The sequence below is a fragment of the Ovis canadensis genome, chromosome 13, assembly GCF_042477335.2.
Source record: "Ovis canadensis isolate MfBH-ARS-UI-01 breed Bighorn chromosome 13, ARS-UI_OviCan_v2, whole genome shotgun sequence".
NCBI classification, from domain to species: Eukaryota; Metazoa; Chordata; class Mammalia; order Artiodactyla; family Bovidae; genus Ovis; species Ovis canadensis.
Window position 1 is genome coordinate 48,476,181 of NC_091257.1, and position 23,815 is coordinate 48,499,995.

Consider the following 23,815-nt stretch of genomic DNA (forward strand, 5'->3'; position numbering starts at 1 on the left):
TCCTGGCAGCTTCTCCAGCCTCATTTCTTACCACTCCCCACTCAGTCTGATTTCTGTCTAATTGTCACACACATCAAACATCGTTGAGTTTCAGGGTCTTTGCACTTGCTGGGAGGACTTATCTGCTTCACGCATCTCTCATGCTCCAGCAGGCTAACCTGGGCTTGCTTTCATGGTAACCTAGCAAGTTTCTGAGAGAGAAAGAGAGAGGACCAAGGCCACCCAGGCCTAGGTTTGGAACTGGCACTTGGTCACAGCTTTCACATCTTACTGGCCAGAGCAGGTCACAGAGAAATGGGGATGGGGAAATGCCAAAGGCTGTATGGGGGAGAGACTTAACACTGGCTGCTGTAACCCCTGCCTCCTGTTGTCCATGACCTCGTATAATCCCTCCTTGAGGGTGAGCTGGACCTGTGCTTCTATCTGTATGATAGACTATGATAACGGTAAGGGAACATCATCGTTATGGTTAGATTACCTTACCCAAGACTCTCTTAGCAAACCGGGTACTAGAGACCCTCATTATGAGCTCAATGAAAGATGCAGCCATGTTGGAGAAGCTTGTATGTCAAGGAACTGTGAAAAGACTCCAGGACACTGGGGTGTCCCCAGCCCACAGCCAGAATGGAACTGGGTTTTCAGTATAGCCATCGAAAGTGAACTCTGCAGAGAACCTGAATGAGCCTGGAAACAGATTTTTCCCCAGCTGAGCCTCCGGATGATGATGCAGCCTTGTGAGATCCCAAGCAGAAAACTCAGTCCAGACTCCTGGATATGGAAAGTCTGCGATACTAAATGCAATAAAACAATAATAAATATTGTTTTAAGCCATTAAGTTTGGAGCAATTTGTCATGCAACATAGAAAATGAATGAAGTCTGGGTTCAGCTGATAAACAGTAGCTGAGAAGTGGAGTGTCCTTAAAGGAGTCTAATGGTTCTTTCTGACTTTACCTGGGAACCCAGGAGCCCTTAACAGATGGGTTGTGATGGACCATGTTTGCCTGGTATTGGATTTCTTATGTGAACTGCTGCTGCCAACTGCTAAGTCGCTTCAGCTGTGTCTGATTCTGTGTGACCCCATAGATGGCAGCCCACCAGGCTCTGCCATCCCTGGGATTCTGCAGGCAAGAACACTAGAGTGGGTTGCCATTTCTTTCTCCAATGCATGGAAGTGAAAAGTGAAAGTGAAGTCGCTCAGTCGTGTCTGACTCTACGCGACCCCATGGACTGCAGCCTACCAGGCTCCTCCATCCATGGGATCTTCCAGGCAAGAGTACTGGAGTGGGTTGCCATTGCCTTCTCCCATGTGAACTGACCTACCTAAAATTCTAGTGTGTGAACACATAGAAAGACAGACTGTATTGATGGGTGGAGCCCAGGATGGCCGTTCCTTGTAGAGTGGGATGTTATGAAAGCCCAGACTGGCCCTCCCTTCCCGTCCACACTCAGACCCAGTTTTTCAGTGGACTCTCTAGGGGTGATGTGACTGGGATATAGTATTAATTCCATTAACTTGGAGATATGAGAGGGAAAGAGACTTGTCTCAAATTAGTGATAAAAGCAAATATTAAAAAAAGATTTTAAAATAAGTTTTGTCTTATTACTGTCAAGCAGTTAAAAGAAGATGCAGTGGTTAATGTATTCTTCTTAGATATGCCTTTATGATTAGGGAAGTAAACTTTGTAATTAGCATATTAATTGCTGATATTAAAGTGATAGCTTGAAGCTTTTAGTTTCAAAAAGATGAACATTGTCACAGTCTTCTTTATATTATCAATTCGTGTTTTGAGAGACAGAGATGGTGCAATGGTAAACAGCACTGCTGCCAAGTCACTTCAGTTGTGTCCGACTCTGTGCGACCCCATAGACGGCAGCCCACCAGGCTCCCCCATCCCTGGGATTCTCCAGACAAGAACACTGGAGTGGGTTGCCATTTACTTTTCCAATGCATTAAAATGAAAAGTGAAAATAAAGTCACTGAGTTGTGTCTGACCTTCAGCGACCCCATGGACTGCAGCCTTCCAGGCTCCTCTGTCCATGGGATTTTCCATGCAAGCACAGCCCCTGTTTAAAAGTCACAAACAACAAGTGAGCTGGATGCAGATGATCAAATTTTTACTCTGCTCAAATGACATACCTGAAGCACTCAGGTGACAGAAAAAGGAAGGTCATGATCATGTTTGTCAGCTGAAGCCATGGGAACAGCACTTGTCCCACAGCTCCGCTGGGCTGCCTGCCCTGGTGGGATTTAATGTTTTGTCTTCCTCCATTTGCAAAGTCCTCAACAGTCCACAGTTTACGTAGGATGTGGGATACTGGGGCAGCAAATGGCATTGGTTTATCAAATTTTTAAAAAATCTGATGCAAAACCCACATCAGGAAATTGGCAATTGGAATTATGTGGTTGCATTACTTGGCGACAGCATATTATTTGATAAAAAGCAGAGACATCACTTTGCCAACAAAGGTCAAAGCTATGGGTTTTTTTTTCCAGTAGCCATGTACAGGTGTGAGAGTTGGACCATAAAGAAGGCTGAGCACCAAAGAATTGATGCTTTTGAATTGTTGTGCTGGAGAAGACACTTGAGGGTCCCTTGGACAGCAAAGGAGATCAAACCAGTCAATCCTAAAGGAAATCAACCTTGAATGTTCATTGGAAGGACTGATGCTGATGCTCCAGTATTTTGGTCACTTAATGTGAAGAGCTGACTCACTGGAAAAGACCCTGATGCTGAGAAAGATTGAAAGCAAAAGGAAAAGGGGCCAGCAGAGGATGAGATGGTTAGATAGCATCAGTGACTCAATGGACATGAATTTGAGTAATTCTGGGATACAGTGAAGGACAGAGGAACCTGGTGTGCTATATAGTCCATGAGGCTGTAAAGAGTTAGACATGACTTGGTGACTGAACAACAACAACAACAACATTACCTGGTGAAGACAGACAAGCATGTGGATTCTGGATTCTGGGCCTGGGTTTCCTCTCCCTTCTTCCACTGTCACTCCAGAAACTGCAGGGCTGATGGAGAGCACCCCAGAAGGCTGCTGCAAAGGAGGGAGCAATGCCTTTCCCTCCAAAATCCAAGGCAGTACTTTCCCCTGATGGAGGGTCCAGGCCTCAACTCTAGCCCAGGGGCCTGATGTGAAGGAGTGAAACCTTAGATTTCGTAAAACTTGCCCCAGGACTACCTTTCCTTCCAGGAAACTACTTCAGAGGTCACGGCGCTGAACTCCCGGTGAAATGCTTAGGTCTGCCCAGAGAAGAGAGGGAAGGGAGGCTGGAGAGGGTGTCAGTCCAACATAGATGCCCCTGGGAGGCTGGCAGGCTGCTCGGCACAAACCTGCCTCTCTTGCAGAAATCTCCCTTGCGTCGCTGCGGCCCCCAGGCTTCTCTGTCATCAAGGTCCCACAGCCAGGGCAGAATTAAGCACTGCTCAGGGCTGGGTTCCAGTCCATAAGTCAGCTCTGGCATCCTGGACCTGCTGTGCCCACCTTGCTATGTGACCCTCAGTCAGGTGTCTGAGCAGCTCTAGGCTTCAGGCGTCTCTCCCGCCTGTAGAACAAGTCCTGTTCTTGTGTGGCCCTGTGTGTGGCATCACAGCAGAATTTCATAACCAAGAAGAAGTCTAATTTTTTTGTGTCTGACATGAAGGAGGATTTATTTGGCTGCATGTGAAAGACTCCAGATAACAGTAACTTGAACATGGCCAAAGTTTCTTTCCTTTTGATGGCAAAGCCTGAAGGAAGGCCCTTGAGGGCAGTGTGAGGGCCCCAGGCCACCTGCTCAGCTGTCTAGAGGGTGTGGTTTTGAGCCTCAAGGTCCAAGGTGAGCTTCTGCTGTCTTGTCCACGCCCGCAGGGCAGGATGGAGGAAGAGGGGTGGGGGAGCAGTGGGGAATGGGGGAAGGAGAGACATGACTGCCCCCACCCCCCGCCACCCTTACGGGATCTTGTCCGAGAAACCACACATATCCACTGCTCACTCTCCACTGGCCAGCAGTCACCTGGCTACAGGAAGGCGGAGAAATGTGGCCTCAAACCCAGGTAAATATCAGCAGATCTATGGTTGTGAAAGGAGTGGATGATTATTAAAGGGATGGCAATGAGCCTTTGACATTTGTTTTTATTAACCTTTTCTATATTGATTTTTAAATTTGAAAATACTTGCTTACAACATATCAAGCAGTAGAAAGATACATATATATGTATACACACACACATATACTTATGAGAGTGTGTATATATTCTGCCCACCACCCTCCCCACCGCCCTATAAGCTCTAGTAAACTCTAGGGCTTCTTGGTGGCTCAGGTGGTAAAGAATCTGCCTGCAATGTGGGAGACCCTAGTTCAGTCTCTGGGTTGGGAAGATCCACTGGAGAAGCGAATGGCAACACACTCCAGTATCCTTGCCTGGATAGTCCCATGGACAGAGGAGCCTGGTGGGCTACAGTTCATGGGATGGCAGAGTCAGACAGACTGAGCAACACTTAAGCTTTCACATAAACTCCAGGCCCCCGAGGGAATTAATATCAGTTGGATATATATTCTTTCATGTTTCTTGATTGACATGTAAAATGCACAAACCTTTCTGTCTCCCCACATTTATTATTATTTTTTTAATGAGAACTGCATTTTAGAGATAAAATATATTTTCCCAAATATGTAGTTTGCTTGTTTCTAATACATATCAAATGATTTAATTGGAAATTATATGTGGCTCTAACCCGTTCTTTATAATAACTGCATAATCGCTCATAGTATGGATTTCATAGTTGAATGCACTGTAATTTCTTCTGCCATTTCCCAATAGAATATATAGATTATTTCCTTTTATTGTCACTGTAAATAATGTTGCAAGAAACAGCCTTGTACACTATCCTCAGGTTTGTCTTTCTGTGAGATGTTTGATCAAAGGGCCTGCAGTGAGTTCCACTTGGTCACTTCCTGAAGACTCCTAATTTGCAGGTGGCTGCGGGGCAAGGAGGGGCTGGTCTCAGCCTTCAGCCCCTTTTCACAGACTGGGGACTGAACTACATAACTCTAGCTAGTGAGTGACAGAGTGGAGTCTTGAGCTCAGAAGTGACTCCCTCTCCACCCCCTAAATACAAACCCTTGCTTCCCCTTCACTGCCAGGGGGCTCCTGCTTCTCTAAGGAGGGGGAGAGACGCTGGGACAGCCAGCTAATTCTTTAGCCACCTCAGCACTTTGTGGAGCATCCTGTTTTTGTGTTGGGGTGTGTTGGGGAGGATGGGTGACCTAACTTCAGGTCAGCTAGGCAGCCACACCCCTTCAAAGTCACTTCCTCGATTCCTGGAATCCCCACTGCCGAGATTTCTAGCTCCTGGAAGGATGCAGTGCACCCCTCTCCAACCTAAGGATACACCCAGTGTGCCCTTGACCCATGACATACACTGCCCACAGCGGCCATCCAGAGAGTGACCGCTTCCCTTCCCCACCTGGCTGGAGGGAAGAGGGCAGTTTGTTCCATCTCTAGCGACCCTGTGCATCTTGTGTCTTCAGCCAAGTCATTGCCATCACTGTCCATGGACAAATCAAAGTCGTCAGCTCTGAAAAACCCCAGTTCAAGAAACTTCCTCACTCCACTCAGGCCTGTCAGCTCTACCTGATCACATGAAGATTCTCAGCTCTTCTCAGCCTGGGCTTAGCAGTCAGCCCAGCCCAGAAGCAGGACAGGAGCCAGCCCCATACTGTTGATGCTGTTTAGTCCCTAAGTCATGTCTGACTCTTTTGTAACTCCATGGACTGTAGTCCACCAGGGTCCTTTGTCCATGGATTTCCCTGGCAAGAATACTGGAGTGGGTTGCCATTTCCTCCTTCAGTGGATCTTCCCAACCCAGGGGTCGAACCTGTGTCTCCGGCATTGGCAGGCAGATTCTTTACCTCTGAGCCACCAAGGACACCCAGCCCCACACTGCTCACCTTTTATCTGCAAGTGGCTTTCACAGTATAGGACATTTTGTTTTCATCAACCTACCCTCTGTTACTCAGGGGCATATATTTAGCTGTTGCTTTTCTCACGTTTTGGGAAGTGCTGATTTTGTGCTTTTCAGAGTGAAGACAGAGGCCAGAAGCATCTTGATTTTGTTTTTGCATCTTGTATGTTGATTCAGCAGTTGGAAAGCTGTTACATGTAAGGATGTTTCTGAGTTTGGAAAAGGCTGGGAACAAGGCTCTGGCAGAGGCCTGGATAGTGGGGGCAGGGTAAGAGTAGAGTCTGTGTTGTCCTTTTAAGTCATGGGATCGAAAGCTCCCTGAAGGGCAGTGACTATGTCCTCTTGCTTCTGAGTCCCCAGCACCTGTGTGAGGTCTGCTCTGGAAGGTGCTTGATAAATAGAACTGGGCAAATGCAGGCAGAAGCTGAGCTCAAAGGCGGGCCCCAGGCCAGGAATGACACTGCCAGTCTTGGGGGAAGCCAGTGTCTTGGGGGTGGGGGATCCAAGGGTGGCTAGAGCCCAGGCAGGAGGGGACCCCCCACAGCTCTGCTGTGGCCCCTGGAGCAGACTTTTGGGGGACTCACACATTGGTACCACGGCTTTCCAGGCTGGGCCTCACTGGGTGGGGAGGCTGCAGGATGCACCAGGTGAGTAGCTGTGCCCAGTGGCAGCCCTGTGTGTTCCAGAGCTGTGGGCGGGGGGCCCTCCTCCTGTGAAGCTCTCTGGGCGGTTTATTTCTGCAGCATCAGTTCTGCTCTGAGGGCTGAAATTCACTGGCCAGGCCTAGCAACAGTCACCAAGAGAAACAAACAGCAGAGGAAGCCTGGGTCATAGCTGACTCCCTTTCGGAGGGATGGCTCTGAGGGAGGCGTGTCATCCCCCGCAAGGTGGTCTCCTGGGGGTGGGTGGAGGCAGGGAGCCGACCATGGGCCCTTGGGAGGGCCGTGCACAGGGAGAGAACACAGCTGTTTGTTCTGTGTAATGAGATTGAGCTTACTTCCTTCTGTGGCACAGAGCTGGAGAGCCAGGGTTCTCAAAAAATGTTATCTTATCTCATTTTGTGTAATGTCATCATGGCACAGCTGGAATGGGAAGAAAGAACATTTCTGAGACATTCCTGGTCCTCTTCAGGGATTGCGTTCTGTTCATTCGGCGTTGAAGTCAGTCTGATGCTGAGGTCTCCAGGAGCCCAGGGCAGACGATGCAACACTGTATTTATGTAATCAGCCCACAGACATACAGGAAGGCGCTCTTTCTGGATAAATCTAAGGCCTGAGGGAGAGAGGCTGAGAGATCAGACAAGGCAGTCCCCTGGGCCCCAGCATCTCTGCTCAAGGACCTGCTGCAGCTGCTGACCTAGGTTTGTCCTGGAGGGGAAATGAGAGAAACAGAGAAATAACCCTGGGGCAGCTGAGTTCCCCTTTGAGTCACTGTCCTGGAGTGACTCTCTGAAAGGGGGCAGCCCTCCGAGGTGGCGCTGAAAACGTCAGGGAAAAAAAGAGGATGACCGTGCAGTTCTTTTCAAGATGAGAAGACGAGACACAGGAGGTGGGCTGGGATCCTGGGCAGGCCCTGGCGGCCCTGCCTTCGCCCACGCAGTCTCTCTCTCCCCCCCAGCTTTCTGGCTGCTGTCTTCATGGGGCACCAGCCATCACTGGACGCGGATGCATCCTCCAGGGCACTTTGCCTGGGGCGGGCTCCCTAGAAGGACAGCCTGGCTGGAGGGACCAGTGGCTTCCCGACGGCTGGATGCTGTGATGGCCCCTCAGGGTCTCTGTTCTTGCCCACCTGCCCTCTGGCTCTTGCAGTGATATGGGACCCTGGCAGGCTGGGCTCCGAGCACAATGGCCCCCTGCAGCTCTCCCCCCAGGTGTAGGTCTCTGGGGGTGCTGCAGTTTGCTGTGCTAGAAAGATCAATGATGGATCCAGATCTTAGGAGTGGACAAGCCACCAGGAAATACCTCCAGCTTCCTGAAGAGGGGGTCTCCATGTCTCGGATGTTGAGGACGACACATGGCATTTTGTGATGTGCTGGCATTTCTCCTCACGACCACACCGGCCCCTGTGGTCACCACATGCTTGTGTCACCAGGAAGACTGCCCGTCCAGCTCCTTCCTCTCCCTCTGCTCCCCATGTCCCTCTGCCAGATCATCAAGCCACTGGCCCCTCGGAGTCTGGATTTCACAGAAATGTACGTGCATACGGCTCAGGACTGGAAGGGACCTCTGGAAGTAGTTGGTACATCTGTTGTGCTACTAGTTTTCCATCACTTTCAAGTACATTTCCTCATTTCTTTATAAGGACTGCTATCCATCCGGTGGACAGCATGGACATGGACACCAAGGTCTGGGGAGCATCATGACTTACTGAAGGTCATGCCGACTCTGATCCATGCCCTTCCTGGAGCTGCAAACCCCCGGGCCTCCTCATCCTTTCCCTCCTCCTTGGACCAGCTCCAGCTCTGGTGCTAAATGGCCCCATCATAGCTCAGTCCAGCCTTGGCCACCCCTGGACAGGGCTGTGGGTGCAGCAGTCGTGCTGGGAGCCTCCTGACTTGAGCAGGAGTTTGAGTGGCAGCAGCTGGTTCTCTTGAGCCCTGTCCTGGCTGGTAAGTCTGGAGGCCTTTGTATAAATGCCCCACCATGGGGTGCAGTACAGGAGCAGCTCAAACACAATCTGGAATCATCCTTGGTCATGGCCCATCCATGGCAAGCCTGAAATGGCCGAGCACACGTGAAGCCCCAGTTGTGGCCCTAAGGGTGGCTAATGACTCACGGGATGATTTCATCTCAGAATCTGCACTCTTTGGTCCATGTGTCTGGTGGCCCAGATGCCCGAGACTCTGCTCAGCCTTCACACACAGACTCTCCCACAGGCCTCAATTCAGTGAGGTCTGTGTGCTCTGGACCCCTCCTAGAAAAGTTTTCAATGAGCAGATGAAATACCCCAGACCCTACAAGGGAAAAGGCCATGTCTTGGGACTCCACACCATGGGTGTTCACAAATCCCAGAGGTAAGGAAGATCCCTCGTCCCTCCAGGCCAGGTCACAGCTGACCATCTGCTCCTTGTGGTCTGATAGGTATTTAGTTCAGCCTCAGCAAGTCTTCTCTGCTGCCCCCTGACCTCTGGGAAGCCAGATAAATGGTGACAGGAAGGTGAGAGTCTGATGTGTTTTTGAAGACCTGTTCTGGGCAGGAGCACACATATGAAGGACACTGGTTTGTGGTGATGCTTCCTGATGCCTCTGGGAGTGAGCCATCCAGCTGAGGGACAGTGATCAGGGCCAGGTCCTGGAGGGAGCACAGAAGAGGCAGCCAAGTGAGCTGGGGAGAGAAGCAGTTGAGGAGTGAGGAGCTTCTGCCGGGCTGGGAAGGGAGTGGGGTGAGAGGTGGGGGTTGCTGTGCTGTCTGGGGCTGCAGATGGATGTAGGGGCTGGCAGGGCTGCCAACAAGAGCCTCAGATGTGGTTTGCAGGGAGTCCGTGAGCACTTTAAGTCAAGCGGTGACATCCACTCACTTTGTGAGGCTGCCGATGGGCAGGATTGTAAGGAGGGTCAGGCTGCAGATCTCTGGCAGAGCGTGGAAGCCCAACACTCAACTCTAGATCTCACACAAACAAGAGGAGACTTCCTTGCTCCTCCAGGGAAAGACATCTTTGCTCAGAGCCAAGAGGCTCAAGCTGGCCTTCTCCCCACACAGGAGAGATTGGTGTTATGGAGCCAGTTGCTCTGGTCTGCAAAACTTAGCAACATCGTAGGAGGCTGAGCTGCCCCTAGGGGTTATTGAGACAGAAGACCCTTTCTAATCTGTGCCGATAAAAAGAATCAGCTCATGTTAATAGGTGGCAACAGCAGGCTTGGGACTCTGGCCGTCACCAGTGGCCCCTCTGCAGTCTTAAGTATGGTCTTTGGTACCAGAAGGATGCTGAGGTTGAGGCTGGGGTTAGTGGGAGGGTCAAGGGTTGCCAGGGTTAAGGGTGTGGCGGAGACTCCTTTAAGCTCAGTGCACTGGGCCCGCCACCAGATACCTATCTAAAGACGTACAAGAACCACCCCCTACCCTGGCTGCCCGCTCCCGCCCCAAACACACCTGAGAGGTTCTTAGTTTAAGGCTTTCTCCCTGATAGAGAGTAGGGCCCATTGAGGCCATGGGTTAAACCCATTTCACCTGCCTTCACTAAGCATGGTCATTTTAAGAACCTGAGGCTGCTAACATGTTTGCCTGAGTTCTTTTCTAGAAACTTGGACTCAGCTGTGTCTATGAGCTGAGTTGGTTAAGACTGGATGGAACCGCCCATCCTTTATCTGAGCGAGCGGGAGCACGTGGTCTGTTACTACTTCCGGCCCATAGTGGAGTCACGCATGCGCAGAACAGCCATCTTCACCGCTTTTCCTCGTCACCTTTCCCCATGCTCCCGGAGCAAACACTCTTTGCTGCAAATTTCAGCATCTCAGCGTTCAGGAAACAAACCTGGTTGGTGACACTGGAAGTTCTTTCTTCCCTCTCGTGCCTGGGACTTTGCATCTTGGAAGAGTTGGTGGGAGACTTTCCAAGTGAGGTTCGTATGGTGAAGGAACCAGGGGGCTGGACACCCGAGGGAAGAGGTAGGGGGTTTCCCAGGAGGTGGGGGAGCAGAGAGCACAGGCCACAGTCTCCATCTTCTCTCCACTGGCTTCACCGTCCGTCTGAGCTGACCTAGGCCTCGCCGTGTTTCTCCTTAGGCCCAGCCGAGGTGGGACGGCTTGACCCCAGGGCTTCTGCTAGACCTCCCTACACCCTGGTTCAGCCTGAAACCCAGAAGGGTAAGTTGTTCCAAGGAGACCAAAGTGCGGGCTGCCCTCAGCTTGGGCCAGGGTGTGCTCTGAACGCTCTTTGTTCCTGTGGTTACTGCGCTGTAGCAGCAGTGCTGTCCTTGAGAGTGATCTGGGGACGTGGATCAGCCCGCAAAGGCTTGACTGGCCCATGAGGTGTCCTGCGTGGTTTTGACAGTGGCCTTGGGTCCCCAGCTTTCCTCTGAAGCTCGGCTCTGAGCAGGTGGTTGGTGGGGCCTCTCCTGGGGAGAACGTGGGCAACAGGAAGGGAGGGAAAAGGAGAAGGAAAGGGCGGGTGTGTGTGTGTGTTGAGGGCTTTACGGGGGTGAGGGAAGCCAGGCTCACACAGTTCTTCGGCTGCTCTAGGAGCAGAATTCGACAGAGCCAGAGTGGGACACTTAGCAGAAGGCCCAGGGTGGCTCTCAGGCCTGTTGGGGGCACATGTGTGCCCTTCAGAGCTTCGGGATTTGGTGTACTTTTGAGTCTGGTGATTTTTTTTTTTTTAATTTTGTCTGCTTAAAAAAAGTACAATTCACATATAGTGAAATGGACCCTTTTAGAAAAAATTAAACTATAGTTGATTTACAATGCTGTGTTAATGATTGGTGTACAGCAAGATGATTCGGTTTTACATAGTAGGAACGTAGTAGGAACTTGCTTATCCATTCTGTATGTAAAAGCTCACACCTGCTAACCCCAGTGTCCTGCTCCATCCTTTCTCCGCCCCCAGCCCCCTTGGCAGCCACAAGTCTGTTTTGTCTGTCCATAGTTCTGTTTTGCAGACGGGTCATTTGTGTTGTGTTTTAGATTCCGCATATCAGTGGTATCACATGGTCTTTGTCTTTCTGACTTCATTTTGTATGATAATCTCTAGGGTCCATCCATGTTGATGCAGATGCCATTATTTTGTTCTTTTACGGTTGAGTAATATTCTATTGTATGTGTGTAACTGCCTCTTTGTTGATTCATCTGTCAGTGGACAGTTAGGTTGCTTCCATGTCTTGGCTATTGTGAATAGCACTGCTACAAACATAGGGGTATATCTTTTTGAATTACAGTTTTCTCCAGGTAATATGCCCAGGAGTGGGTTTGCTGGATGACATGGTAACTCTATTTTTAGTTTTCCAAGCAACCTCCATGCCATTATCCACAGTGGTTGTACCAGTTTACATTCCCACCAATAGTTTAGGGGATTTTCCTTTTCTCCACACCCTCTTCAGCATGAAATGAACCCATTTAGTGGACAGTTCTTGAATTGTGACATAATGTATATAGTTGTGTAACCACCATTGCAGTTAAGAACATTTCCTTGTACCCTCCCTCCAGGTAAGTGATGGTTTTTCTAATTGTTATGAATGATTTTCTATTTTATTTCTCCATTGGCTATCATTGGTAAAGAACATTACATTAAATTTTATGAGTTAATATTTTATCTTGCAATATTGATGAACTCTCACTAGTTATAATGACTCATCTAATGGTCCTGTTGAATTTTCCATGCAGATGATCCAGTGTGCAAATAAAGACAGCTTTATCATCTCTTCAAATTCTTTTAGCTCTTATTTTGTTTTCTTGTCTCAGTGATTGCCAGGATCTCCAGATTTATAATTCATCATGATGATGGTAGACATATTTAGGTTTTTCTATTAAGTGTAATGTTTTGTTGACTAAGTATGATTTTTTTGTTATTGAGATATTGTCAAAATAAGAAAATACTTTTATATTCCCAGCTGAGATTAAAAAAAATAAAAATCATAATAGGTATTGAATATTACCTAGTACTTTTCTGCATTTATTTTCATAGTAACATGATTTTTTTCCCCTTTAGTTCTTAGTACCTTAGGTCTTAATGTTACTGATGTTCTGATCCTATGCTATGCTATGCTATGCTAAGTTGCTTCAGTCGTGTCCAAGTCTGTGCGACCCCAGAGACGGCAGCCCACTAGGTTCCTCTGTCCCTGGGATTCTCCAGGCAGGAATACTGGAGTGGGTTGCCACTTCCTTCTCCAGTGCGTGAAAGTGAAAAGTGAAAGTGAAGTCGCTCAGTTGTGCCTGACTCTTCGCGACCCCATGGACTGCAGCCTACCAGGCTCCTCTGTCCATGGGGTTTTCCAGGCAAGAGTACTGGAGTGGGGTGCCATTGCCTTCTTCATAACATATGCTTAATTTAAATTTCTAGCATAAACTTCTTGATGCTGTTGCATCGTAAATACCTGTTAGACTTGGTTGTCTAATATTTTGTTAGGATTCACAAGTATAAAGAACTTATTATTATTATTTTTTTAATTCTTACTAGTTTCAGAATCAGGCATATGATGCTGATTATCTATTCCTTGGAAGTGTGGTAGATTACATCCACGATATCTGTCTTAATTTGGGCTGCTGTAACAAAAATACCGTAGACTTGGTGGCTTAAACAACATTTATTTCTTATAGTTCTGGAGGGTGGCAAGTCCAGGGTGCCAGGAGGTTCAGGGTCTGGTCAGGAGCTGGTTCATAGACCATTGTCTTGTTGCTTTATCCTCACATGGCTGGAAGTGAATAAGGGAGCTCTCTGAGGTCTATTTTGTAAAGGCACTAATCCCATGACTTGATCACCTCCCAAAGCCCCACCTCCTGATGCCTTCACATTGGGAATGAGGCTTCAACATATAAATTCCAGGAAGACACAAATATTTAATACCTTAAGAATACCCTTTGGGTCTGGGTACTTTTGCGAATGCTCAATTTCCCTAATACTTATTGGTCTGTTCAGTATTTCTTCCTGTGCCATTTCAAAAAATTTTCGTTGAGTTAAAATGAACATACAGCATTATATTCATTTGTGGTATACAACATTATGATCTGATATTTGCATATATTGCAAAATGATCACCATGATAAGTTTAGTTATTATCTGTTGCCACACATAGTTGCAATCACACATAGTTGCAGTGTGTTTTTTGTGATGAAGACTTCTAAGACACTCTCTCAGCAAGTTTCAAATGTGCAACTCAGGATTATTAACTATAGTCACTGCTGTATATTGTTATATCATCAGTGACATTTATAATGGGAAGTCTGTGCCTTTGATCCCCTTCACCTATCTTTCCCATCCCCATTTTTAAAATTTTACATATATCCAGAACTATATTTTGGCTAGACTTTCTATGTGTATTAAAGCTGAGTAGTTAATATTTTTATTATTGTTATATCACTGTGTCATAGTTGATTATATTTTTCCTTTTTTAACTTTTTATTTTTCATTGTAGTATAGCTGATTAATAGTGTTGTGATAGTTTCAGGTGGACAGCAAATGGACTCAGCGATACATATGCATGTATCCATTCTCCCCCAAACTCCCCTCCAATCTAGGCTGCCACATAACATTGAGCAGAGTTCCCTGTGCTGTATAGTAGGTCCTTGTTGGCTATCCATTTTAAATATAGCAGTGCATATGTGTCCATCACAAACTCCCTAGTTAATCCCTTCATCTCTAGTTCATATTATCTCTGTTTTTCTTGACCAGTTATGCCAGAGGTATGCCTACCTGATTAGACAGATTTATCTTCTGATTTGTTTCTACTGGCCAAAGCAGATCCAATGTTCTTTAAAAATTAGCCAAACCTTTCTCACCTTCTGGTAGTTCTTGTCCTCTTCTCAGGTTTGGGGAATTTTCCAAAAAAAACTTTAAAAGTTTTGGGCAACTTTCCAAACCAGATAATTTCTTGGACATCACATTGCAGAGTTTGAAATATATAAATTAAATGTGATTTAATTTATTATTTGATAGAAAAGATCTACTAGATTCCCTATCTCACCATCCATCCCCATAATTCAGGGAAATTAGGGTCCAAGGGGCAATCAGGCTACTATTAAATAATAGCACAAATATGAAAATTACAACAGTGGTAAGATTAAGGAGTGGGGAAAGGCTATGAGAAGTGATGCAAGAAGCACTGACTCAACTATGACCATCAAGGAAAATGTCTTGGGTTAAGTGATAGGAGTTATCTTGGTGAGGAAGAGAAGGAACAGCATGAGTAAAAGTCCTAAGGCAGGGAGCCAATGAGATGGGATGAGAGGATTAAATGAATACATTCAGGGATTTCTGCAGTCAAGTCTGAACCAGTCGTGTTGATGGTATTACGTTGGCCAAAACGTTCATTTGAATTATGCTGTCAAATGTTATGGAAAAATCTGGATGAACTTTCTTTAGACAGAGAAGAATTGAGAAAGAGTCCTAGGTTGTAAACTGAAAGGTATATGCATTAAAGTTGGAAAAACCCCAGAAGATAAAAATCCTATTTGTATCCTGAGAAAAATAACTGCAAAGACATATTTCAATAACTGAACATACCCTCAGAAAACACAAAAATGTCTCTGGAAGGGTTTTAAGTTGTTCCTGCATTGATTTGAAATGATCAGAACTCAAAATGTTGCAGGTTAAAATGGAAAATAATTAAAAATGATTCTTTGGGATAATATAAACCAAAGCAATATGTTAGATCTGGAATATATTCAACTTTCCCATTATTGCATATTGAAGACAAATATATTTTCAACTTATAAAGTAGTATTTGCTTTTAATTTAATTGCGAGAAGAAGAGCTGATTAGTTAAATTTCAACTCTGCAACAACCAGCCTTTCCTAGGAGCACAGACTCAGATGTGCATGCCCCGGCACCTCTTTCTGCATCGTGCCATATACCAGCTTTTTGGTTGAATGATAATGTCTGCAAGTACCATATATCTCTTGGTGAGAATAAGCTATAGGTTTGCTTAAAGGTTACTAACTTCAGTTGCCCGAAATATGTGACTGTAAGTGACAAATCTGGGCCCAAAAAAGAGGCAAGAAATTGAGATGATGTAATTTATAGCTTCTTTCCCAAAGAAATTGATGCAAGATGATTTGTTCATCTTAATAACATTTTAGTAGATTCTTTCCCATAACACGTATTGCAAACCAGAACATTAAGCACTGCAGAAGCCTTATTATGGCTATGGATTTAGTAATGTGACAAACAGATTGCCTTGGTTATAAAACCTGAGATTGCTTTCTTTGGTTTTGCAGCATATGGAATTCTTCTTGGTGAACCATTAAACATGCACCATGCTTTTCTAATTAAAACTAACGATTCCCTTTGTCACCATTTATCCCATCATTTCCTGGTGCAGAAACTTTCATAGCATCATAGGATAAAGGCCAAATGTCATAGTCTAAAATGCAGTTCCTCCATGACCTTCCTTTCTGCTCTTGCTACCCTTTAGGCTCTTGTGAAAGTGAAAGTCACTCAGTCGTGTCCTACTCTTTGCGACCCTGTGGACTGTAGCCTGCCCGGCTCCTCTGTTAATGGAATTCTCCAGGCCAGAATACTGAAGTGGGTCGCTGTTCCCTTCTCCAGGCGATCTTCCCAACCCAGGGATTGAACCCATGTCTCCCACATTGCGGGTGGATTCTTTACCGTCTGAGCCACCAGGGGAACCTAGTAAACAGTCTGTATGATTTCTCCAAATGTGACTGGTCCCTTCCTGCCTCTGTAGCTTACTCAGTGCTCCTTGTAAAGTTCACTTTCTCTCTTTCATCTTAGCCTGCTGAAGCCCTTGCAGTTCTTTCAGAATCATCTCAGATGCACCACGCATCCTGGAAGCTTTCCTTGGTCTTTCTAATTACGCTTCCCAAACTGGGTTCCTCAGAACACCTATTCTATGGACCATAGAAGGACACTGCTTTCTGGAGAGTCACGAAACGAAAGGAGCATCTTAAATGCTTAGAGAAGTTGTACAGTAAAGACATCTGTTAATTTTTGTTCAGCTCAGCACTTCCTAAACTTGGTGTGACCATGAATTTTCCTTCCAAATGGTACTTGTTAACATCACAGAGAGCAGACTTTGAGAAATATTCCCCTGCTAGTCTGTGTTCCCTGTTTGCAGGTCCTTATTTACTCATTCACTTCACTTCAGTTCGGTTCAGTCACTCAGTCGTGTCCGACTCTTTGTGAATGAATTGCAGCACGCCAGGCCTCCCTGTCCATCACCAACTCCTGGAGTTCACTCAGACTCATGTCCATCATGTCAGTGATGCCATCCAGCCATCTCACCCTCTGTCGTCCCCTTCTCCTCCTGCCCCCAATCCCTCCCAGCCTTAGAGTCTTTTCCAGTGAGTCAGCTCTTCACATGAGGTGGCCAAAGTACTGGAGCTTCAGCTTTAGCATCATTCCTTCCAAAGAAATCCCAGGGCTGATCTCCTTCAGAATGGACTGGTTGTATCTCCTTGCAGTCCAAGGGACTCTGAAGAGTCTTCTCCAACACCACAGTTCAAAAGCATCAATTCTTTGGTGCTCAGCTTTCTTCACAGTCCAACTCTCACATCCATACATGACCACAGGAAAAACCATAGCCTTGACTAGACGGACCTTTGTTGGAAAAGTAATGTCTCTGCTTTTCAATATACTGTCTAGGTTGGTCATAACCCTCCTTCCAAGGAGTGAGCGTCTTTTAATTTCATGGCTTCAATCACCATCTGCAGTGATTTTGGAGCCCCAAAACATAGTCTGACACTCTTTCCCCATCTAATTCCCATGAAGCGATGGGACCAGATGCCATGATCTTCGTTTTCTGAATGTTGAGGTTTAAGCCAGCTTTTTCACTCTCCTCTTTCACTTTCATCAAGAGGCATTTTAGTTCCTCTTCACTTTCTGCCATAAGGGTGGTGTCATCTGCATATCTGAGGTTATTGATATTTCTCCCAGCAGTCTTGATTCCAGCTTGTGCTTCTTCCAGCCCAGCGTTTCTCATGATGTACTCTGCATAGAAGTTAAATAAGCAAGGTGACAATAGACAGCCTTGACGTACTCCTTTTCCTATTTGGAACCAGTCTGTTCATGTCCAGTTCTAACTGTTGCTTCCTGACCTGCATACAGATTTCTCCAGAGGCAGGTCAGGTGGTCTGGTATTCCCATCTCTTTCAGAATTTTCCAGCTCATTGTGATCCACACAGAACAGAAAAGGTATTTATAGGCTGTACGCTAAGTATAAAGAAGGATTTAAAAAATTACTCAGGCTTAGAGTCTCGCGAGAAGCTTAAAGTCCAGTAGGGGAAATAAGACGGTAATGGCTGTCCAAGGTTGGCTGTGTCACATGTCCCGATGCAGGCACCAGTGAGATGCTGTGGAGGCTCAGGGTGGAAGACAGCCTTTCAACCCAGGGAATATCTGTCTGGGTCCTTCAAGAAACAGATTCCCAATGTGTGCTTTGTAGCCAACTAGGAGTTCCTGGATGATTTCAGATGGTATATTAATGAACATTAACAATGTTTATTTAGGTATTAAATATGAATTTGAAAATGTCACTAGTTGCCCAGAGTTTTTGGTGGTGCTGTTGGTGCCCATAAGTTACATAAGTTAAAAGCTTGAGAGAGACTTTTAAATGAAAAAGTAAATAGATAATAAAATGGGAAATAGAGAAAAATGTAGATTCCAAGACAGGATTAACCGTGCAAGGATTGATTAGGGGGTATGAGCTCTGAGAAAACAGGGAGGGAGCTGAGAAAACCTGGGAGAGCCATCCAGCCACCGTGCAGCCTGACCCCTGAGTGAAAGAGAAATTGAGGGTTAAGAGAAAGAGAGGGCTGCCCAGGGAAGATGTGGCCAGGCCATCGGGAGTCCTTGAGCCAAAGCTAGCCTCAGAGCTGTCTGGAGGTGTCTGTTATACTCAGTCATGGCCGGGAGCAGCCCAGGGGTGATGTGGCCTCCACACAGGGACAGCACTGAGTCCAGAGTGAAGCCGCTGGCCTGGAGGTCAGTCCTGTTGTTGCTGGCGCATGAAGTGTGTTTCGATGGCTGCAGCTGAGCACTGGGGTGAGGGGTTCACAAGCTGGCACTGGTGCTTGTCCTTGATGTCATATTGGAACATAGAGGTGGGAGAGAAGAGTGTTCCAGGTAAGATGAGCAGTAATGCAGAAGCAGAAAAATATGGAATTGCCCGTGGAAAACATCATTTCATTTATGGTTGGAATGTAAGGTATGGGAGAGCTGTTAAAAGTTACTGGTGTGGATTCTGGAGTCAGGCAGCCTGGCTAGAATCCCAGCTGCTTGCTCCCTTACATTGGGTGAGGCCCCTCACATCTCTTTCTTCCACTTTCCTCATCTTTACTGTGGGAATAGTGATGGGGTGGTTGTGTCATTCCAACAACAACCTTTGAAACCAACTAGGTGTCTGACGTAACAAACCCGAGTGAGTGTAGACCCCACACTTGAGGGCTGAGTAGTGCTGAAGTGAGTGCCCGCACTTAAGAAGGCAGCTGTCGATGAGGTCCCCAGGCTACTTGCACGTCTGCCCAGCTGGCTGCAAATTCAAGATTTTCCACACGCTCACCCCTCAGGTGCAATAATTCACTAGAATGACTCACAGAACTCAGAATAAAGCTTTGCTGACAATGACCACTTTTCTATTTTTTACAAAGGGTGAAACTTAGGGACAGGCAAATGGGAGAGATGCATATAGGGCAAGGAGTGGGGTGGGGGACAGGGCTTCCATGCTTCTCCAGGAACAGCTACTCCCCCAACACGATCAATAAGTTCACTAACCTATGTGTCTATGTTAGCATAAACACAGGTGTGGATGAGATGGGAGTGTTAAGAATAGCAAAAGACACTCCTGCCACTCAGGAGTAATGTCATGTTTATGTGAAATAGACATACGTGAAATACACTATCTTAACAATTTTTGAGTACAGTTCAATGGTATTAGATACATGCACACTGCTATGTAGTCATCCCCGCCCTTCCATCCTCATGACTCTATTCAGCATATAAAACGGAAACTATACACACACTGAGTAATTCCTCATTTTCGTCTCCTTCAGCCTGTCAACCAACATTTTATTCTCTATGCTTATAGTTTTGACTATTCTAAGTTAACTCACTTCAGTGGGTTCATACCGCATTTGTCTTTTTTGTGACTTAAATAATGTCCTCAAAGTTTATCTCTGACGTTACGTATTGCACAATTTCTTTCTTTTTTAAGGCTAGGTAATAGTTCATGTGTATAGACCACATTTTGCCTGTCCATTCATCTGTTGGTGCACACCTGGGGTGCTTTGATGTTTTCAGTTCAGTCGCTCAGTCATGTCTGACTGTTTGCAATCTGACAGACTGCAGCACGCCAGGCTTCCCTGACCACTACCAACTCTCGGAGCTTGCTCATACTCATGTCCATTGAGTCGGTGATGCCATCCAACCATCTCATCCTCTGTCGTCCCCTTCGCCTCCTGCCTTCAATCTTCCCCAGCATTAGGGTCTTTTGCAAGGAGTCAGTTCTTCACATCAGATGGCCAAAGTATTGGAGTTTCAGCTTCAACATCAGTCCTTCCAATGAATATTCAGGACTGATCTCCTTTAAGAGGGACTGGTTGGATCTCCTTGCAGTCCAAGGAACTCTCAAGAGTCTTCTCCAACACCACAGTTCAAAAGCATCAACTCTTCAGTGCTCAGCTTTCTTTATGGTCCAACTCTCACATCCATATGTGACTGCTGGAAAAACCATAGCTTTGATTAAAGGAACTTGTCGGCAAAGTAATGTCTGTGCTTTTTAATATGCTGTCTAGGTTGGTCATAGCTGTTCTTCCAAGGAGCAAGCGTCTTTTAGTTTCATGGCTGCAGTCACCATCTGCAGTTGTTTTGGAGCCCCTCCAAATAAAGTATGTCACTGTTTCCATTGTTTCCACATCTGTTTCCCATGAAGTGATGGGACCAGATGCTGTGATCTTCATTTTTTTAAATCTCAGTTTTATGTATTTATTTATTTACTTTTACCTTACAACATTGTATTGGTTTTGCCATACATTGACATGAATCCTCCATGGTTGTACATGTGTGTTGAGTTTTAAGCCAGATTTTTCACTCTTCTCTTTCACTTTCATCAAGAGGCTCTTTAGTTCTTCTTCGCTTTCTGCCATAAGGGTGCTGTCATCTGCATATCTGAGGTTATTGATATTTCTCCCGGCAGTCTTGATTCCAGCTTGTGCTTCATTCAGACTGGCATTTCACATGATGTACTCTGCATGTAAGTTAAATAAGCAGGATGACAATATACATCCAGGACATGCTCCTTTCCCAATTTGGAACCAGTCCGTTGTTCCATGTCCGGTTCTAACTGATGCTTCTTGACCTGCATACAGATTTCTCAGGAGGCAGGTCAGGTGGTCTGGTATTCCCATCTCTTTAAGAATTTTCTACAGTTTGTTGTGATCTACACAGTCAGAGGCTTTGGCGTAGTCAAGCAGAAGTAGATGTTTTTCTGGAACTCTCTTGCTTTTTCACCGATCCAGCGGATGTTGGCAGCTTGATCTCTGGTTCCTCTGCCTTTTCTAAATCCAGCTTGAACATCTGGAAGTTCACGGTTCATGTACTGTTGAAGCCTGCCTTGGAGAATTTTGAACATTAGTTTCCTAGTGTGTGAGATGAGTGTAATTGTGCGGTAGTTTGAGCATTCTTTGGCACTGCCTTCTTTGAGATTGGAATGAAAACTGACCTTTTCCAGTCCTGTGGCCATTGCTGAGTTTTCCAAATTTGCTGGCATATTGAGTGCAACACTTTCACAGCATCATCTTTTAGGATCTGAAAGAGCTCAACTGGAATTGCATCACCTCCACTAGCTTTGTTCATAGTGATGCTTCCTAAGGCCCACTTTACTTTGCATGCCAGGATGTCTGGCTCTGGGCGAGTGATCACACCATCGTGGTTATCTGGGTCATGAAGATCTTTTTTTGTATTGTTCTTCTGTGTATTCTTGCCACCTCTTCTTAATATCTTCTGCTTCTGTTAGGTCCATACCGTTTCTGCCCTTTATTGAGCCCATCTTCACGTGAGATGTTCCCTTGGCATCTCTAAGTTTCTTGAAGAGATCTCTAGGCTTTCCCATTCTATTGTTTTCCTCTATTTCTTTGCACTGATCGCTGAGGAAGGCTTTCTTGTCTCTCCTTGCTATTCTTTGGAACTCTGCATTCAAATGGGTATTTCTTTCCTTTTCTCCTTTGCCTTCAGCTTCTCTTCTTTTCTTGGCTATTCGTAAGGCCTCCTCAGACAACCGTTTTGCTGTTTTGCATTTCTTTTTCTTGGTGATGGTCTTGATCACTGCCTCCTGTACAATGTCACAAACCTCCATCCGTAGTTCTTCAGGCACTCTATCAAACCTAATCCCTTAAATCTATTTGTCACTTCCACTGTATAATCGTGAGGGATTTGATTTAGGTCATAGCTGAATGGTTTTCCCTACTTTCTTCAATTTAAACTGCAGAAGGGAATGGAAAACCACTTCAGTATTCTTGCCTTGAGAACCCCATGAACAGTATGAAACCAGAAAAGGATATGACACTGAAAGATGAACTCCCCAGGTCAGAAGGTGCCCAATATGCTACTGAAGAAGAGTGGAGAAATAACTCCAGAAAGAATGAAGAGATGGAGCCAAAGTGAAAACAAAGCCCAGTCACAGATAAGACTGAAGATAGAAGTAAAGTCCGATGTTGTAAAGAATAATATTGCATGGGAACCCGAAATGTTAGGTCCAGGAATCAAGGCAAGTTGGAAGTGGTCAAGTGGGAGATGGCAAGAGTGAACACCGACATTTTAGGAATCAGTGAACTAAAATGGACTGAAATGGGCAAATTTAATTCAAATGACCATTATATCTACTACTGTGGCCAAGGATCCTTTAGAAGAAATGAAGAAAGTCCTCATAGTCAACAAAAGAGTCCAAAATGCAGTATTTGGGTGCAAACTCAAAAATGAAAGAATGGTCTCTGTTCGTTTCCAAGGGAAACCATTCAATACCACAGTAAACCGATTCTATGCCCTAGCCACTAATGCCAAAGAAGTTGAAGTTAAAAGGTTCTATGAAGACCTACAAGACCTTCTAAAACTAATGCCCCCAAAAGATGTCCTTTTCGTTATAGGGGACGGGAATGCAAAAGCAGAAGCCAAGAGATAATCTGGAGTAACAGGCAAATTTGGCCTTGGAGTACAGAATGAAGCAGGGCAAAGGCTAACAGAGTTTTGCCAAGAGAATGCACTGGTCATAGCAAACACCCTCTTCCAACAACACAATAGAAGACTCTACACATGGACATCACCAGATGGTCAACACCGAAATCAGATTGATTATATTCTTTGCAGCCAAAGATGGAGAAGCCCTATACAGTCAGCAAAAACAAGACTGGAAGCTGACTGTGGCTCAGATCATGAACTCCTAATTGCAAAATTCAGACTTAAATTGAAGAAAGTAGGGAAAACCACTAGACCATTCAGTTATGACCTGAATCAAATCCCTTACAATTACACAGTGGAAATGTCCATCATTATATGAATGGATAAAGATGTGGTCTATATTCACAACGTAATATTACTCCATCATAAAGAATAGTGTAATGTAATTTGCAGCAGATTTTCATAATAAGTGAAGTCAGACAAAGAAACACAAATATTATATGACATCACTTAATGTGGAATCTTAAAAAAAGGAAACAAACGGACTTATTTACAAAATAGAAATAGACTTACAAACAAAGAAAACAAACTTATGGCCATGAAAGGGAAAAATGGGGGAAGGATAAATTAGGAGTTTGGGATTAAAATATACATACTACTTTATATAAAATAGATAACCAACAAGGACCTACAGTTTAGCACAGGAAACAATTCTCAATATTCTATAATAACCTATGATGGAAAAGAAATCTGTATGCATGTCAAGAAGCAACAGTTAAAACCGGACATTGAACAATGGACTGGTGCCAAACTGGGAAGAGAATATGTCAAGGCTGTATACGTCACCATGCTTATTTCACTTACATGCAGAGTACATCATGCAAAATGCTGGGGTGGATGTAGCACAAGTTGGAAACAGGATTGCCAGGAGAAATATCAGTAACCTCAGATGACACCACCCTTATGTAATAAAGCTAAAAGGAACTAAAGAACCTCTTGATGAAAGAGCAGAGTGCAAAAGCTGGCTTAAAACTGAACATTCAAAATATGACGATCATGGCATCTGGTCCCATCACTTCATGGCAA

General features: G+C 45.6%; 1 protein-coding gene across 3 annotated transcripts in view; it reads left to right on the plus strand.

Moving 5' to 3' along the window:
• The first annotated feature begins 8,508 nt into the window (after window positions 1-8,508).
• LOC138417462 (uncharacterized) overlaps window positions 8,509-23,815 on the plus strand; it is a 60,575-nt gene continuing 45,268 nt past the window's right edge. For all 3 annotated transcript variants that reach the window (XM_069547731.1, XM_069547732.1, XM_069547730.1), the window contains exons 1-3: window positions 8,509-8,969; window positions 10,403-10,514; window positions 10,678-10,758. In XM_069547731.1, coding sequence (XP_069403832.1) covers window positions 8,599-8,969; window positions 10,403-10,514; window positions 10,678-10,758 — 564 coding nt within the window. In that variant the 5' untranslated portion in view covers window positions 8,509-8,598. The remainder of the gene's footprint in view (window positions 8,970-10,402; window positions 10,515-10,677; window positions 10,759-23,815) is intronic.